The sequence below is a fragment of the Sceloporus occidentalis genome, unplaced genomic scaffold (assembly GCF_023333645.1).
Source record: "Sceloporus occidentalis isolate IW3139 unplaced genomic scaffold, rSceOcc1.0.p SCAF_63, whole genome shotgun sequence".
Lineage (NCBI taxonomy): Eukaryota > Metazoa > Chordata > Lepidosauria > Squamata > Phrynosomatidae > Sceloporus > Sceloporus occidentalis.
The window spans coordinates 3657754-3676944 of NW_028317043.1; the positions used below are offsets into that span (position 1 = coordinate 3657754).

Below are 19191 nucleotides of genomic sequence, written 5' to 3' on the forward strand. Positions count from 1 at the left end.
ACACACTTCAACATTTACATGATACATTTTACGTGTGACCTAGAGATCTGTCACACTAGTTACATGCAGTTTGCTGCATTAGGGCGTCTTTAAAAATGCTCCTTTAAAAATGCATCCAGCTGGGCAGCAACACTATCAAAACATTCTTGGAATAGACCTGCATGACCAGGTAAAAGGAATATCTGATAGTCCTACAGTACTGTTCAAAGGTTTTGGGTCACGTATAAATCCCCTTGTTTTTGAAAGAGAAGCAAACATTGTCCATTAAAATAAGAAATGGATCAGAGATACAGCGCAGACGGGGTTAATGTTGTAAATGACTATTGTAGCTGAAAACGGCTGATTTTTAATGGAATATCTTCATAGGCGTACCGAGACCCTTTATCACTCCCATCACTCCTGTGTTACAATGGCATGTTGTGTTTGCAAATCCAAGTTTAAAAGGCTAACTGATCGTTAGAAAACTCTTTTGTAATTGTGTTACAGCTAGAAATGACCTTGATTTTTGAATGGTAGCGAGTGTGTATATATAAATATATTTATATATACATAGTTTGTTTGAGCAGGGCCCTCCTCACCTGTTGTCTCTGTAACTCAATTTGTTATGTTACATACTACTTTTGTCCTGTCTACAGCGCTACAGGATTTGATGGTGCTATATAAAACAATGAATAATATATATCTATTAAATATTATATACCATCCCCCGAAAGCTCCTCTTTCAAAGATGGAAATGGATCACATACTGCATGTTTCAAATGCTTTCATTCACTACCTATGGTTGGCCACTAGATTGTAATATTATTGTAATATATATAATAATTAATATAATTGGAGCTATTTTAGATGCAATAATAAGAGATGGGTAACTGCAGACTAAGAAACTCCACGGCACGAATTTCCAGTATAAAGGCGACCCTTGCACGCTTTCCACGTGCAACCTAAACCAAACATGATGTCAAATGATTGCTAATGCTAAACCGAGCAACCAGGGAGACTTCCCTTAATAAAAATGGCGACGCTTCCCAATGGCTCAGCCTATAGGAGTCAATAAAATGAAATGCCCAGCCTCCTTTCCTGACAAGCAGAGGTAGCTGCAGCTCATTGGCTGAACGGATTCACTTGTTTACTGAATACCTTGCGTTCCATTCGTGGTCCGGCGCATCATTGCGTCATTGCCCTCTCCAGCCTGAGCATAGGATTGGTTAGGAACTGCAATGACTCTATCTGGAGGCGTGGCTTGTTTTTAAACCGTACTGGCGCGGGGCTTCGGACAGGAGAGCTACTTGCATAATGGGGGTGAAGGAGAAGGCACAGACCGGGGACACGTCTGCCTGCGGGGAGAAGAAGCTCAACGTCCCCCAGCCCCCTTCTATCGAAGACTTCACCATAGTGAAGCCCATTAGCCGGGGCGCGTTCGGTAAAGTCTATCTGGCCCGCCGGAAAAACAATGAAAAGCTCTTTGCTGTCAAGGTGAGCTGACCGGGTCATTCCTGCGCATTAACCCTGTCTCAAGAGCCACGTTCTTTAGGCACGCACAGAACTATCGGGACAGTGTAAAAAACTTGAAACAGCACGAATAGTTCACGTGTTGCTATGCTGATTGTGCTGTAATATAACTAGAATATATATAGAATGTATAGTACATCCCTTCTCTACATGGAAGTCGCTATCTGCCCATAGAAGTGGATCCATGGGTCTTCTCATCATGTTCCTGGATGTCCATGTTTGGGTAACATGGTACCTGCTGGGGGCTCCTTATTCCCCGTTAACCCTTTGCATATTGCTGGAGATGTCTACATAACGCAGCCTGATATTTGTGATGGTTCTCCTGCATTCATAGAGTTTCATAAACTACTGCTTACTACTACACTAAAGAGAAATAAATGTTATTTTGGTATTGACCGCTGGACCTTTCGTTTCCTTGTAAATATATATGGAGAGAAGATGTGATGGAATCATTTAAGTACATAAAGGGGTTAAACAAAGTACAGGAGGGAAGATTATTTCAAAAAAGGTGAAATGTTAGGATAAGAGGCCATCATCTCTGACTATAGGGTCAGAGGTTTAGATGTAATGTAAGGAAGGTTTATTGGATGATGCGCACCTACCAGTTTTACTTCTCTGAGAGAGCAGTAGATAAGAGGAATAGTCTCCCAGCATAAATGTTAATACCAAGAGGGAATTTAAACATACATGGGATCACATAATTCTTTCCTGAATCTAAGGCAAGACTGAGGACTGATTATGGTCTTACCAGAATAAATGGGCCAAAAGGGCCAGAGAGCCCTAGTACTTTTATTTGGTTCCTACAGAATTTGACAGCCTACATGGTCATAGATTGTCCTTAATGTCCACATCATGTCTGGACATGTCTTTCTAAGGGAGATCTGTCTCCTCCCAGGCCTTGCACTCTAAAATGCTCTACACTGTGACTAAACCTGTTCAACCGCTAACAGATCAACATAAGTAATAAATACTAGCCTTGTTTATACCGCAGGGAAGGCTACAAAAAAGTATTTTTTGCCTAACATAGGGTTTTTAGACTTAATTTACTGAACAGGCTATTACCACCGCTATGACCACACTGTTACTGATTATGTAAGATGTTTCTGTATCGAGATTAACATACTTTGTAGATCAAAAACGATTTCTGATACATGTTGTTTTAAAATCAGAGCTGCTCCTGGATCATTATCTCCCGACGCTTCCTATTAAATGGTATTGGGATATTTCAGGCTGTTGTGTACGGACTTCTCCCATGGATGATGATGTGATTCACAAAAACCCCTGATAGGTTTATTTAGCGGCATGGTAGACACAAAGGGATAAAGCGAAAACAAAATAGGCTTTTATGATAAATCCCTGATGCTTTAGCTTGTAAATCCCGTCCCGTTTGAGATATTGTACTATAGAGACAGACCATTATTTGAGTGGATGAGCCCCCCCTGTGATTGTTCCATTGTGTCTAATATGAGGATGTTGTATGTCGAGTGTTAACCTGGGTGCGGTAGGCATTATTATCGCTGTATGTTATCCTACTCCAGTGGGTGAATGAAATAAAGGAGAGAGGGGGGATGCGGTGTAAACATTTTAATACATAAAGGGATTTAACAAAGTACAGCAGGGAAGTTAATTTCATTGGAGGATGAAGGTTTCAATAAGAGATCGTAATTCATAACTAGAGGATCAGAGGCTTACATGTAATGTATGGGAGAGGCATAAAGCTATCCTGATTCTAAGATGAGACCAATGACTGAGTCTCTGCGTCGGGAGATATGGGTAGTCCCATCAGTGACTTATAAACGCTATGCATGCTTTTGATTCATCTGCAGTACCGCGGTAAGGACGATGGCTCGTGTATAAATGCACCGCTTTTAACCCGTGTGTTCCTGTCCTGTTCATCATTCAGGTTGTCAAGAAGGCGGACATGATTAATAAGAACATGATGCAGCAGGTCCAGGCAGAGAGGGACGCCTTGGCTTTGAGTAAAAGCCCCTTCATTGTTCATTTATTTTATTCTCTTCAGTCAGCCAACAACATATACCTGGTGAGTACAAACTGGGCGATGACCCACCTTACACGCCAGTAACACGCTCATTGCAGTCTGCATATTGAGTCCATATTGAGTCCTGTATTTACATGCAGCTCATACTGTATGTCCCACTGAATTGCACTCATAAGGGACTATACGGTTTAATTATCGTTATCAGCCACATGGTAGGGTTGGGAGAAAGGAAAAGTGGTAATAAGTAAGGATTTTCTTTCAGGTCATGGAGTACCTCATCGGTGGGGATGTTAAATCTTTGCTCCATATCTATGGCTACTTTGATGAAGAAATGGCAGTTAAATATATCTCAGAAGTCGCGTTGGCTCTCGATTACCTGCACAGACACGGTATCATTCACAGGCAAGTAGTCTTTATCCTCGGTTACTTTATCCTATTACCTGGGTACTACAAACGCTCCAAACTAATGAACAAAAATGTCTTGCATTACTCTTTAGCTGAAATGGAAAAAGACGTATGTTACTGGGCACAGACTGTATACATTTTATATATTAATTGGCCTCCAGCACACTTAAGCAAAATTTAAACGCGTATTCAACAGACCTCAGTAAGCATTCTGAAGGCCAACTCCATTGAGCTTCTTCTGCAAGAAGGTCTAGGCTTGCCCCTACATAAGGTGTAAATCTAAGATTTCTTGAAGGCACCTCAATGACTTATACATTCTGAAGGGCCAGCTCAGCCCTTCTAGCAGGGTTGGTCCATCATGATGTATAATGAAGTCTGTATGTTGAAACTTCAGCTCTCCTGCAAACTTCTTTTTTAGCAAGTAAACCTCTACAGTGTCTGTTTTCTTTAACTTACAGAATGTGTGTGTACCTAGGCTGGGCCTGCGTACTCTTTTGCCAGAAGAGTTTATTTTCTATATATTTTTTTGTTAAAAATCTAACGTTATCCATGGTTTTTTTTTTGGTTTTTTTTTTACTATAGTTTAGAATATATTGTTTTTATTCTAATATATGTTTTTCCTCCGTAGGGACCTGAAGCCCGACAACATGCTAATCTCAAACGAGGGCCACATAAAATTAACAGACTTTGGCCTCTCTAAAGTTACCCTGAAGCGAGGTGAGTGCCAGGCTGACCTTTATCCCAACTCCTATTCACATAAATTTCAGTTTAACAAATATTTTCCTGTCATACAGTGGCAGTACAAGTGGGTAGTATTCTTTCTCAGGACAAGTAGAACCTAAAGGTAATTAAATGGTTAACACATCCGAAGCCCCTCCTCCTTATCCATAAAAACCGGCACCTCTCCAAAGATGGCAGTTTTTTTCTTGTCCCTTTCAGGGACGGACAGTAGATCCTCGGTTCCGGACGGACTTCGCTGGTGAGGCGCACGGGTGGCTGCCTGGGGGTTCCTCTTGCTACGATTGCTCCCAGGGTGGTGAGCAGAGAGAGGCTTTTCCTTCCGTAGCAGTTCGCGTTACGGAAGAGGTCTGTTTTGCATCCTTTTGTGGATAGGATGCGGGAGCATGCGCATTGTGGTGGAACGCACGCCCGGGTGTCGTTGCGTTCCACCGAAGATCCGATCGCGCTACTGAGCATGCGCGAATCGGATCTTCCGGGGGGCGGCATTTTTGCTTTAAAAGGCGCTTTTTTCCTTTCTGACTGCAGGAGCATTTGCCAGTACAGGATAACCGTGTCACCAGCCCCCCTACACGGTTCAGAGGAGTTTAGGGTAAGATTTTGTTTTATCTTTGCTCTATACTTTCTCTGCCCTCAAAAAAAAAAAAAATTCCTTTTTGTCAGATGTCTAGTCCGGTTCCTATAGAAATTCCGGAGAAAGATAAAAAGCCTCCACCGGCTCCCAGAAAAGCTACTTCTAAGCATGTGGCTTGTTCAGAGTGTGCTACCCCACTCCCGGATGGTTGTCGTAAGAAAATGTGTAATTCATGCTCGGCAGAACAACTTGCTACTGAAAAGCAAAGAGACTTGCATTCCTTCCTGGGTTGGTTCCAGGAGAATGTGGCCCAGACCTTTGAGGCTTTTCAAGTTTCTGCTGCTCATTCCCAAGGGAAAGGAAAGGAAAGTTCGCATAAACGCAAAAGGTCCAGATCATCATCTAAGTCAGACCTTTCCTCCGGTGAAATCTCTCAATCATCTCTTTCTACTACAAGTGATAGTTCAGAGGATGAGGTTTTTTCCCGCCTCAGGAGCTTCGTAAGTTTTCTAAGGAGGTAACACGAATGTTGCTGGAGGAGGATTCGGAAAAGGTTAAAGGTTTTCCGGTTTTACCGAAATTAACAGAACTTATGGAGAGGGAATGGAAGCACCCAGGTAAAAGAGCCTTTATTTCAAAACCGTTCAGACAGCTGTTCAAACTTCAAGGGGAAGACACATGGGACGATCCCCCTAAAGTGGATTTCCAAATTGCACAGCTTTCCAAAAAGACAACCATTCCCATTGGAGGAGTGTCATGTCTTAAAGACCCCATAGATAGAAGGGCAGATACTTCTTGCAGGCGCATATTTCAGGCTGCAGGTTCGCAGTGCAAGGCAGCGGTGGCCAGCGCAGCGGTGGCTAGAGCCCAGAATATTTGGATTCAGGCCTTGGGAGAATGTCTCTCCGATGACTCAGATTCTGAGATTTCTAGACTCCTCAACAGGTTAAAACTCTCCAATAGTTTTTTGTTGGATTCATCTCACGAATCTCTTAAATTGTCAGCCAAGACTATGGGATTATCCTCTGTGGCACGGAGAGCCCTGTGGTTAAGATCCTAAACAGCGGATTTGGCATCCAAGGTCTCTTTATGTGATTTACCTTTTGAAAGAAAAGAAACTATTTGGAGCTCCGCTAGAAGACCTGATCAAACAGATGTCTGATACCAAAAGAGCTTTCCCTCAGGATAGAAGGATCAAGTGGAATCGTAAATACCCTTATAGAAATGCCAGACCTTTCCAGTCTTCCCACTCACAAAATTTTCGTAGTTCCTACGGAGACAGAAAATTCCAAGAACGTCCTAAAAGGCAAGAAAAGAGGAAGTTCTGACAAAGTAGGAGGAAGATTGCAATGGTTCAGAGACACCTGGGAACAGACTACTCAAAATATTTGGATTCAAAAGATCATTTCGGAGGGATACAGAATCAAGTTTTTTCAACCTCCTTTGAGCCAGTTCCTTATTTCCTCATATCCTTCGGAAATCAAAAATGTAGCCCTATATTTGGCATGCCTCGCACAGCTACAAAAGGGAGTCATAGAGAAGGTCCCAGTTCATCACAGATTCCAAGGTATCTAGTCTCGTCTCTTTCTGGTTCCAAAGCCGGACGGCTCCTTCCATCCGGTTTTAGATCTGAAGAGGGTCAACAGTTGTATCCGCTATCAACGTTTCCGGATGGAAAACCTCACTTCTGTCATGCAGATTCTGCAGAGAGGAGACTTTATGGTTACACTGGATTTAAAAGACTCCTATCTTCATGTGCCTATAGCCGACGCATCCAGAAAGTTCCTCAGATTCTCTGTTCGGGTAAACAAGAGGATTCATCACTTTCAGTTCAAAAGCCCTCCCATTCGGTCTGTCATCAGCTCCAAGGGTTTTTACCAAGATCCTGTGCCCATTGACGTCAAGCCTAAGACTACGGGGTGTCGCTATCGTACTATATTTGGACGACTGGCTCATCAAGGCCGAATCTACACAAGAACTGCTGGCAGACTTGGACACCACGATTCGTTTTCTAGAAAGACATGGCTGGATCATCAACAAGGAGAAATCCAATCTCCTTCCCTCCACCAGGATCCAATTCCTGGGGTTGATAGTGGGCTCAGTTTCCCGGTGCATCTTTCTCCGGCAATCAAAGATCAGGAAGATAAGACGGGAAATTTATTTTCTTCAAAGGAATCCTACCTGCTCTTTCAGAAGAGCTATGAGTGTCCTGGGTATTCTCACAGCATCCATCCCTGCGGTCCGTTGGGCAAAGTCTCAGCTGCGTCCCTTACAATGGCAGATCCTTTCAAATTGGTCAAGAAGGGAAGAAGACCTAGACTCAAACTTCACAATATCACACCAAGTCCTATCTCATCTGAATTGGTGGAAGAAGTCAACCCATCTTTCCAGGGGTCTCTCGTTCCAACCCCAACATTGGATAACTCTAACCACGGATGCCTCAAGAATCGGCTGGGGGGCGCATTTAGGTTGCCTCTTCACACAGGGAATTTGGTCTCCAGACGATTCTCATCAGTCTTCAAATTACCGAGAATTAAAGGCGTTCCTTCTAGCCCTCATGGCTTTCAGACCCTAGGTAGAGGGTCATTCTGTGACTGAGAATTCAGTCAGACAACGCGACGACAGTTGCTTACATAAACAAGCAAGGAGGAACACGAACACGAAATCTCCAGATTCTATGCTCTGTGTTAATGAGGTGGTCCCAACATCTGCAGGATATCTCGGCAACCCACATCAGAGGCTGCTACAATCTTATTGCGGACGACCTCAGCCGGGCAAGGTGGTCTCAGGCAGAGTGGTCTTTGACCACTCAGACCTTCTCCATCTTGGTGGCAAGATTTTGCCTTCCAGAGATAGACTTGATGGCTACCAGAAGAAACAGGAACGTTCCGGTTTTTGCGTCCCTCAACAGGCTGGACTCTCCTCATGTTCTGGACGGCCTTTCAATTCAATGGAATTTCCGTTTGGCCTACATATTCCCTCCTGTAGCCTTGATTCTCCAAAAGATTTGTTCGGACAGAGCCAGGGTCTTGGCCATCATACCTTACTGGCCAAGTCGAAGTTGGTTTGCCCTACTCAAGCAGCTTACCTTGGCATCCTGGGAACTTCCGACTTCAGATCTTTTGTTGGACAACAGGAAGCTTCATCCAGACCTCCTTCGGATGTTTCAGTTGACGGCCTGGCTGTTGCAAGGATGATTCAGCGGAACCAAGGTGTTGACGGAGACCTGTCTGACCTTCTGTTGAATTCTGTAAGACGCTCTAGATCCAGGATGTATTTTCGAATTTGGGAAAAAATTCCTTCTGTGGTGCTCTGCTAGAGGTTTAAATGTTTTCCCTCAGAATATCAGCTCTATTCTTCAGTTTTTGCAAGACGGGTTGGCTTCAGGTCTCAGTGTCTCTACCCTAAAGGGTCAGATCTCGGAGCTTAATCATTAGCCCAGACCTCTGATGAAGCTCTGAGGAGCGAAACAACATGTCAGGGGGACTACTTGTCTGAGTTTTTAATTAGCCTCTGTCACTGGTCATAATTGAATTATTTCTGTTGTTAGGACTGCAGCCATCAACAGTATGTATGATCTAATATTAGTGTTACACAGCTTATGTTACAGTGAGGTATACCTTTCATGGTAGGACTGGTGACACTGGTGTTTTTAAAAATCTTTTTTTGGTTATACCTTTTTAATAAACATATTAATAAAAGTTATGTTTTAGGGTGGGGTTATCTCCAGGTCAAGTATCAATCAGCCCTTGGTGCTTCCCTCATTTTTTCCGTCTCCTTCCTCCCCGGAAGAATGTAAATGGCACTCCTTGGATGTTAAAAGGGCTTTGGACATATATATCAAGCGTACTTCATCCTTCCGTACCACCGACCACCTGTTTGTTAACTTTTTTTTTTGTCATTCTGCTGGTAAAGTGGCTTCAAAGGCTACCATTTCTCGATGGCTTGTTGATACCATTCGTATGGCATACCAGGCCAAGGACAAGACGCTTCAATGTCCCGTCAGGGCTCGCTCCACTAGAGCCGTGTCTGTTTCATGGGCTGAAAAGGCTTCAGCTTCTCCTGAAGAAATCTGCAAGGCGGCTTCCTGGTCCTCGTTCAATACCTTTATACAACATTACCGACTAGACGTCTTCTCCTCCTCTGTGGCGGATTTCGGGCGTAAGGTGCTCCAAGCGGTTGTCTCCTAGGCACTCCCAAATCCCCCCCCCACCCCTATTTCTCCAGGATCTTGTTACATCCCACTTGTACTGCCACTGTATGACAGGAAAAATAAAAAAATTTTTACTTACCGTAAATTCCTTTTACAGTGGCAGTATGGATTTCCCTCCCTTCTTTGAGAATAAACTTCCTTTTTTTGCATCCATTTCTGTGTGTTCTTGTTACTAACTGCCATCTTTGGAGAGGTGCCGGTTTTTATGGGTAAGGAGGAAGAGCTTCGGATGTGTTAACCATTTAATTACCGTTAGGTTCTACTTGTCCCGAGAGAGAATACTACCCACTTGTACTGCCACTGTATGACAGGAAAAAGGAATTTACGGTAAGTAAAAAAATTCTGTTTTTATTGACCTCTTTCCTGAGATTAATAGGACTTTTTTTTTTTTTTTTTTTTATATATATAGAGATTAATATGATGGATATTTTAACAACACCATCCATGGCAAACCCCAAGCGAGATTATTTCCGAACTCCTGGACAAGTGCTGTCATTAATAAGCTCATTAGGATTTGTAAGTATTTCTTCTTCAATACTAACCTTAATAGTAATAAATGCACCTTAATACAGAGCGAGTGGCTAAATGGTGAGAACACTTGAGCAGGATCTCTAGGTCCCTGAGAGAACGCTAATTACATCTTCAGCCAGTATTCAAAGCTCTTTAACAGGCAAAATCCACGATTTAGAAGCGCCAAAGCAGCCAATAGTAGTCCTGTTCTGCGTGTGTATGCGTCGGGTCAGTCTCATGGCCGTCCTCCGTCAGAGTGCTGATGACATGGAGGGCTACGGTGTTTCTGCACCTTGCGGTTACTCTCGAAAAACTTCATCAGGGCAGCAAAACAATTCTAAAATCACTGGTACACTGGAAATGACAAAAAAGTACATATAAAGTGCTATTATTAATCTAAAAAACACTTATTAGTTAACCCATTTATGTATTGTATAGAGAAAAAGGTATGACTGCTCCCTCAACCAACCCCATCGGAAGGGGTACATTTGCCCACAAATGTCTCATTTCAAAGTAACATCATCTGGGTCTGTGGTCCATACTAAAAGGTTTTGGGTTTTTTTGTATTTTCATACTTTTCTGACTTTTCATACTTTTTGTAATACAGCTTCAGAAATTAAATTATTCTAATCAGAATATAATTGTATGCTTTTATTTAATAGAACACACCGGTGCGAAGTAAAATGCAGACATCTCTTTCATCTTTGACTCCAGCATCTGTAGACAGAAGCCAAGGAAATGTTTCTACTCCTATTTTAGCAAGAAAAAAAGAGAGCTCGGCAAAAGGCAGCAAACTCGTTATAAATTGTGAGTATCATTGATCCAGCCTAGCTGGAAGAGATTATATTTTTCCCCCTGCTTGAGACTCCTTCTGATTTTCCATAATGTTAAGTCACTGTTTTTAACTCTGTTTCCGAAATGATCATATCTATATATTATCTGGGATCATAAGCTTGGTGTTAATGTATGAAAGATATCTATCTATCCATCTATGTACAATAAATATATATTTACATAGACTTGTGCATTCGGATTTGTACAAATCGCGAATTTACAGTTGTCTATTCGTACAAAGCCACAAAAACAAAGCCAGGCCCTCCCATGAAGAAGAAAACAAAGCAACAAGCTCTGAATTTCCATTCAAAATCTGTGGGCGCTTTTCACTCTCACATTCTTGTTCACACTATCTCTCATGCTCTCTACATTTTTCCCTACATTTGACATCTTCATCCTCATCTCTGCGGAGGTAACACGATGCAAACTTCTGCCAAAATTGCAGTGCCTCTAGTGAGGTCCTCTCCCCCTGATTGGAGAGTCGGGGAGAGGGCATCCCCAGAAGCGCCACCATTTTGGCAGAAGTTTGTGCAAGGTAGTTTCAATAAAATAATTTGCTTGCAGTACAAGCAATCACGGTTACAATGTTCCTTCCAGAACTAATGGTTCTCCATTGCTTTTAGGTCCAGAGGTCAACATGTCTAGCCCCAGCATGCCAGTAAAATGTCTGACTCCCAACCTGCTTAAATGTAGGGGCCGGTTTGGCACATCTAGCACTAGCAGTCAATCCCACATCGGTATATCGAGTATAGAGTCAGATTGCTGCAGCAGTCCCAGATGGGAAAATGGACTTCAGGTTAGTCTACTTGTCTGGCGTTGTCTCCACAAAGACCTCTTTTCAGCTATTATTAACTATATTGTGTGTTACGTCTGACTCAGCCCTGACCACCCATGTTTTTATATTGTCAGGACCCAGATGGACCTCCTTATTTGAACTACAGTCGCTTGAAGAATAGCTTGTCTGATAAATCAAGGAGCAAAGGACCAATCGGCACAGTTGTTCAGAGCATTAAACTAAATGAACTGGAGTGTGCTATTTCACCCATCATTAATCGAAGAGGTGCCAGGAAGGTGAATGTCCAAGATGAGCCTGTTCTAGGGGATACCCCTCTCGCTTTCAGCGCAAAGACTTTTAGCAGGAAATGTCTTTATGAAAATAATGCTGAAGACAATAAGGAGAACAAGAGTAAAAACGACATGAAAAGACTTGAAAAACTACCTAGCTCTCCAGAATCTCCCCCTTGGCTGACCAGTTCTTCTTTAGAAACTATGGCATATAATGATGAGAAAAACCTGGATAAAAGTGGTGTTAAAAGGGGCTATGAGTTGGTTGAGAAGAGCCCTGGACAAGATATTCTAAAGGAGAAGAAGTGTACTGCAGAATACCAACGTGCTTTTAAAATACCGAATGTAGGGGTCAATTTCAGCACTGGTTTAACCATGGAGATCGAGTCACTCTTACTTTCTGGTAACAGACGCTCTGCTCAACAATACCCCGGCAATAATAATACAGAGAAGGGATATGTTCCTCCTCCCCTGACTCCGGAGAAGTCCAATACAGAAAAACCTGTTGCTAAAAATTTGTTGTGTGAGTTAGAAGGAAAGGATAGCCCAAACTCTTCCAATGTATCTGGGAGTGAAAATCAGCTGGAAAAGGAGGTCTCCGATGTTGACAAAAGTATGAAAGAACTATCCTTTGAGGAGTCGGAAAATGAAGACCGCAAGGAATCCACCCCTGAGGATAATGGCGTAGGCTCTGTAGTTGAGAAGACCGATAAGATCAAGCACCACAAACCGGCAAGAGAGGAGTTGAATAATACTTCGTGTGATATGTGGGCATCTCCTGCTCCAGCCAGAGCACTGACCAACCCTAAAAGGAAGCCCGTGGTGGCTTTTCGAAGCTACAATAGCACCGTGAATGTATCGAATTTCTCAGAACCCTCCAGAATCAGTATTGGTTCCATGGATAAAATCCATTTTTCTATGGCGTGCACAGGTTCTTATCCATTGGCTGTTACACCGGCTCAGAAAGACAGGAATTACAGAAATTCTCAGGTATAACTGCTTTATTGTCCTAAATGTGTGCACCAGATTGCTACTAGACAACACCCCCACCCTACTTATTATCATGTTATCTCATGGACGTTACTATATATATATATATATGATTCATATATAATATTAAGTAACCAGCCACTGCTGTGGCTGCCTACAAAGCCGGCTAGCATCTTGTCCAACCGTTTAAATGAATGCTCTTTTGCCTTCCAGCGTAAACACAGACACATTTAATTGCTGTAGCTGCACGTTATCAATGTGTCTTTTTTTTTTTTTTTTTTTTTTTTTTTTTTTTTTTTCTTTCAATGCGAAGGCTGGTAGACTTTGCTAATCGTATCACAGGTCCCTTTAGGGCAGTAGAGTCGTGACTCTCAACAGAAAAATGATCACGGTCAGTAATAGGCTTTCCATAAAAATAAATGTCTTTCTGTTGGACTTCAGTGTCACGGGAAGACCAGAAACCGCACAAGAAAAGGATCCACAAACTGTATGAAACACGACAACACCCTTTATGAAAATGTGTATTAATTAATAACATTTGAAGCTATTTAGGAGATAGGCATTCTCCGTATAAATTGTTTTATTGCCTTAGACTGATATACTGTTAGGGTCCTTGCTGTATGAATATTTGAGGAATCTTTCCATATTCATTGCTATGGAATTTGATGCCGCTATATAAAACAATAAATAATAATATTCTATTTTTCTTTTTTTTTTTTTTTGTTCTTGCAAAGGGACTTGCGGAGACACCTTACAGAACACCAAAGAGTGTGAGAAGGGGAGCACCGCAGCATGAAAATGAGAAAATTCTCGGGACTCCAGACTACCTGGCACCAGAGCTGCTTCTGGGCAAGTTTCATGGTGAGTTACAGGCGGATGGATGCTCTGTGCTGCTGATGCACATATAGCTTATGTTTCTACCCCCCCAAAAAAAGAATTTTTATAAAATAGATCATAAAATCAGACCTAAAAAAGAAAATGAATAGTGGTTTTATAATCTGTTGTAAAGTGTAATTTTGTGCAGCAGAATATAACTTAGAAAATCCAATTTGTTTTAATGTTGTGATTGTCTTCGAGGAATATGTAGTGCTTACACATTTCTTGAACTGAATATGAACATAAAAGCTTAACCGGCAACATGAGCTCACACTGATTTAGTTAAGATGGTAATCTTTTGAAATGACTGCTTTTGGGGACATCTGTATGTGCAAATAATGGTGATCTTCTTGTTCCAGCAGTAACACTGTATGGGCGCATGTTTCACGTCTCGCTGACACTAAACTAATTATTAATAGAAGCAGTCCTCGTTATACATTGATTGTTCTTGCCGTAGTTCACAATGGCTCAATGCCTCAGTTTTAGATATGACCTCGAGTCACGCTGTATTACATCATATTATATTCTCATCATTATGCCCTGTTGACCAGTAAAAGACTGGACTTGTTTCTAGGCGAGTACACACACAATCCCTGGCCTGTTCGTGGTCCGGGGGGGCTTGGAAAGTTGAGCAGCACTGTGTTCAGCATACGGTCTATTTAATGCGATTAATATAGTTTAATAAACATTGTATTGTATGGTGCTTGTTAAAAGAACGGGTATTTCACCTTTTGCTTAGGAACATAATTCTCTTTTCCTGGGCCCTTACCCATTATAAGTGCAAGAGCCATCTATATTAATAAGAAGCAATTTTGTCAGTGAACAATTTTTATTTATTTTTTTTATGGATTTTTATATAATTTTTATAAATATCTTTCCTGGAAAAATGTACATTTTAAAGATGTGTTTATAAGGCAATTAAGCTCTATAACCTGTTTTGTTTTATATACAGGGCTGCTGCCATGTGGTGAGTCCATGATTACCGCTTGGGCATTGGGCTGCTGCTTTCCATACAGTCAAACTTTGATTCTCTAGATCTACCCAGTTTTAGCGGCATATGTGACTTATATTCCAGCATCCGATAAATATCGTACTGAAAAGATTTACCTAGATATCTTATCTTTCTGGACCGTCGCTGTCATGTTACTGAAGGGTTTTAGATAAACCCTACCTACATGGCATGCTAATGTATAACTTGGGCGCGTGCCTCTGAAATGAGACCATTCTCTGAGGTTTATTCAGTAAAGTCTTTGAGTGTAGTGAACAGCTCTCTTGCCCTCGCTATACGTTAAGAAGGTCCAACCCTAGAAGAACCGTGTATAATGCATAGTTAAATCTCCTGCGTTACCTATGCCTTGTGCATCAAGTCTCTGAAGTTTTATTTATTTTAAAAGCCATATTGATTATTGAAATCTACATTATCCAGCTCAGCCTATTTAGTGGTTGGACCTTCTTAATTCCTAACAAATTTAGTTATTTGCAAGTCCTCCTGCAGTCTCTGATTTAGTTAATAAATAAACTCTTCTTAAAGACAGGAAGAAGAACATTGTAAGTTTTCCAATTTCGATTCCAATCAGGACTTCTTTAACACTTCTGTAAAGTTGTGTAAATTGTATCGGATTGGGTGATTTTTAAACACATGCTTTGTTGGTTCTCCCAAGACTATATTTAACTTGCATTTTGGGTCTGGATGAGTCAGAAAAGCCCATTTGTCTTTGCGTGTCCTCTTTTCATTGGTTTCCATGGCTTGCTCCACATTTCTATCCGGAATTTCTTTAGAAAATTAGGCCATACATATGTGAGTTCTTGGTGCCATTTGGTAAAAGCACCATTTTTTACCTGGGGGGGGGGGGGAGACGACGACTATTTTTTAACAGTTGAGTATATACTTTTCACTTTGACTGTACTGAAGGCTTGGGGGTGATCTCTGGTGGCTTCCAGTCTTTAAACTGGAATATTAAACATATCAAAAAAACTTTCTCAAGTGTATTTTTTTTGCATTTTCTAGTTTTTACTGAGGTTTTACAAAACTTCTCACCCATTTCTTAGCCAATGGTTCAGCAAATGCATGAGAAAAGGTTTCCCTACATAGTGTTTTTTTTTTGTGTGCAAATCTTACCTTTTCATAGGTTACCTTTTTTCACTGTTTTGAAATACCGCCTTAGTGGAGGTTTTCTTTATAGCGTTATATGTCCTTTTTTAGTTGGGAGATGCATGTCAACGCAAAGCTGCTGCCGTTGCTGCACAACGGCTCTAATATCTGTCGGGGTTCTGGTGGCTGACGGGGGATGTTTAAGCTGGATGGTGCGCTTAGCTTGAATTGGGGGGGCCACGCTGAAATGTGAAATAATCTATGTATGTGGTTAATGTCATATAACCAAACACATAGGGTGGTTCCTTGTTTTTACTCTGAAATGGTCAAATGGTAAATAAGTCTTCGAAATATATTTTATGGGGAAAAAAAAGATCATTTTTAACTAAGGTTCGAACTACTTATAGCTGTATACACATGATCCTTTCCCTAGTGTCTGTGAATGTGCTCCGGTAAGTATAATTTTTTTTTTTTTACGTATATTTTTTGTTTGATTAAATGGGGTCATGTGCAGAAGAGGACCTTGTCACCCGGACATTTGTGGATGATGGCACCAATATAGTTGTATAGCTCTTCTTGCACCTTATAATTCAGGGCTTGACAAATTTGTTGTGAATCTAGGCGCCAGGTAAAAAAGTTAGGAGCCAGGATTTTTTTTAAACTAACAGTTGGTCAGGAGTGATCTGATCATCATCATCCCACTTACTAAACTCACAGCATTTGACCTGGAAGCACCCTGGACTTTCAGGTCAGTGCTGTTTTTTTATTTTTATTTTTATTAACGCTTTCAATGCTGATGTTCCATTGGAGCACAGCATTGACCGATATTTAGTCCCCACAAGCTTTTGGGGACAAATGTTAACCCCTGCAATGCCACGAATGTGTCATACAGTTGTGGCATTGAAGGGGTTAACGCTGCACTGTCGCTCTCATGGAGCGATCGGACAGAAGGGGAGGGTTGGGGCTGGTCTCCACACTCATGTGGAGAACGAAGAACCTTCTCCCCTGTCCCTGAAGCTGCCTCTGGCATTAAAGGGGGTTAACGCTGCACTGTCGCTCTCATGGAGCGAACAGGCAGCAGGGGGGTGTTGTCAGTGTGGGGACCCAATCAACACACAACCCCCTTCCCTGAAGCTGCCTGTGGCAGCTGAAAACACGATTGCTGGTTTTCCTGCAACCGCGTTTTCAGCCTACAGGATCACTCCGTGGGAGTGATCTCAAGCTCGGGGGCGGGCTCGAAGTGGCTGTGCTGTCTGCCCAGACTCCTGGGCAGACAGCAGCAGCAGCGCCCCCGCGTGGTGACGTGGGGGCAATTTTTTGTAGATGTAAGAGGCTGACAAACACCTAGGCGCCGGGACAAAATTCTGTCGACCTGGCGCCTGGGATTTGTCGAGCCCTGTTATAATTATTGTTCCAGGTATTTACCCTGCAGGAGGCAAATACATATTTTTCATTCTATTTTAACATACCCTCCTTCCTACTTAGAATGATGTAATATTACTGGGTAGTCCCTGATCCTTGATATCTCTCTGTCCAGATCACGCTGTGGACTGGTGGGCGCTCGGCGTTTGCTTGTTCGAGTTCTTAACGGGCATTCCCCCTTTTAACGATGAAACACCGGCCCAAGTGTTCCAGAACATTCTAAATAGAGGTACGTCCAATATGAATAATTAAGAGACAAATCCGTAACAACTGTGTTTGTGTGCTAAATCTTTGTCTGTCTCCTGCAGACATCCCCTGGCCAGAAGAAGAAGAAACCCTATCTGCAAATGCCCAAGGGGCTATAGATATTCTCCTGACCATAGATAACACAAAGAGAGCTGGGTTTAAAGGTATGTTACTGCTGTGTAAGCCGGCTGTATAAAGCAGAAAAGAAAAGTACATCCAAGCTTTACTGAACTGCTTGGTTTTATTCCAAAATACTTTGAGATTTCCATGTAAAATATAAATATGTTCATCATAAAATATTGAGACCCCTGGTCTTTACTAGAGTATTTTTGCCATGTAGACACAAAAGGGTAGTAGGGTCTTTGCTACAAACATGTTTTTCTTCAGAGACTGGCTGTTTGCTTCAAGATTAGACTTAAAATCCTCACCTGTAGCTTCCCCTACTTTACATCTCCTTGCGTATCTCCAACTACACACCTACTCGGTTGGTCCTCTCACCTGGTAATCCTCGTCTGTCCTCTGCTCTGATTTCGAACTCATGTATATACAGTACTTCTTTAGGGATGCCCCCCACTGGCATATCCAACCTACCCCTCGTCTCCAGTCCTTCGAAAGACCCACTTCTCCAGGGAAGCCTACCAGCTGATGGGTTAACTCGCCTCCACCCACCTACCCCTGCCTTGCCTTTCTAGCCTCTCTCCTGCTTTTACTCTGTACTTACGTCCAAAAATACTATTGTTTAATTAGCATTTTCGAGATAAGCATGTAAATCTGGTGGAAAGTACTTGCCTCTTGTGCAGCAATACCTCCAACTCCTAGCTTGTCGGCTTGTCTTGAGCACAGCTTTAAGAATAGTAAGCGTTAGCGGCTCGTCTGAGATTTGACTTTGCCTTCCCTGCCTGGTGGCGCATTAAGCCACATCGTGATAAACGGTCGCTGTACATTTTGTTCCCACGCTCCGGTAAGGTTGTGCTACAGTGTAACTCGAGTCTTTGTGTCTGTGTAGATCTGAGAATTCACCCGCTCTTCCACGACATTGAATGGGACACCTTACAGAACCAAGTTATGCCATTCATACCACAGCCCGATGATGAAACCGACACGGCTTACTTTGAAGCCAGGAATAACGCGCAGCATCTTAAAGTGTCCGGCTTCAGCCTTTAGGACCCGCTGCTTTATTGCACGTTGTACTTTTTAGAGACCATAAGATACTTTGATTCTTTAATTATTTTTTTTTTACATAATGTGGCCCTTCAGATTTTAGTTGTATATTCTCCATCAAAAAAAGTTTCTGAATTGAACGAAAAATGTAAATATTTCCTGTTTTATAAGGAGACCTCCTGTTTGCACCTTAAGCTATTAATATTCTGAATTTAACTTTAAAATAAAGTAATATAATGTTTGATATCCTAGACTAGTTGTGGGTACGCACCTTGTGGTGTTTAAGAAATGAATTTGTCATATTTTTTATTTATGCTGAGGATGCACTCTGTTTATAGCAGGTTATCCTAGTGGGTTTTTCACACTTGTGAATTGTTTGTGGGTTTTTTTTTTTTAATAGTATAGATCTGGATCTTTTTTTGCTCGTTCCTTTTTGTCACATATAGTAGTGAGTTTTAGAAAAAACATTTTTTTGATTAAGCTACACCCCCCACCCGGGCTCTCTGATTCTTCTGTGAGATCCTGTAGAGGCCCTTTAGTAGATAGGCTTGGATGCC

The 19191-nt window shown here is 42.0% G+C and overlaps 1 protein-coding gene across 1 annotated transcript; it reads left to right on the plus strand.

Moving 5' to 3' along the window:
* Nucleotides 1–1293: 1293 nt before the first annotated feature.
* LOC149287200 (serine/threonine-protein kinase greatwall-like) lies at nucleotides 1294–18637 on the plus strand. The gene is made up of 12 exons (XM_089493211.1): nucleotides 1294–1473; nucleotides 3413–3550; nucleotides 3771–3910; nucleotides 4542–4630; nucleotides 9848–9954; nucleotides 10611–10755; nucleotides 11406–11578; nucleotides 11692–12837; nucleotides 13572–13698; nucleotides 17343–17456; nucleotides 17536–17637; nucleotides 18480–18637. Exons 1-12 carry the CDS (start codon nucleotides 1294–1296, stop codon nucleotides 18635–18637), a joined length of 2619 nt encoding a protein of 872 aa, XP_089349337.1.
* Nucleotides 18638–19191: the final 554 nt, after the last annotated feature.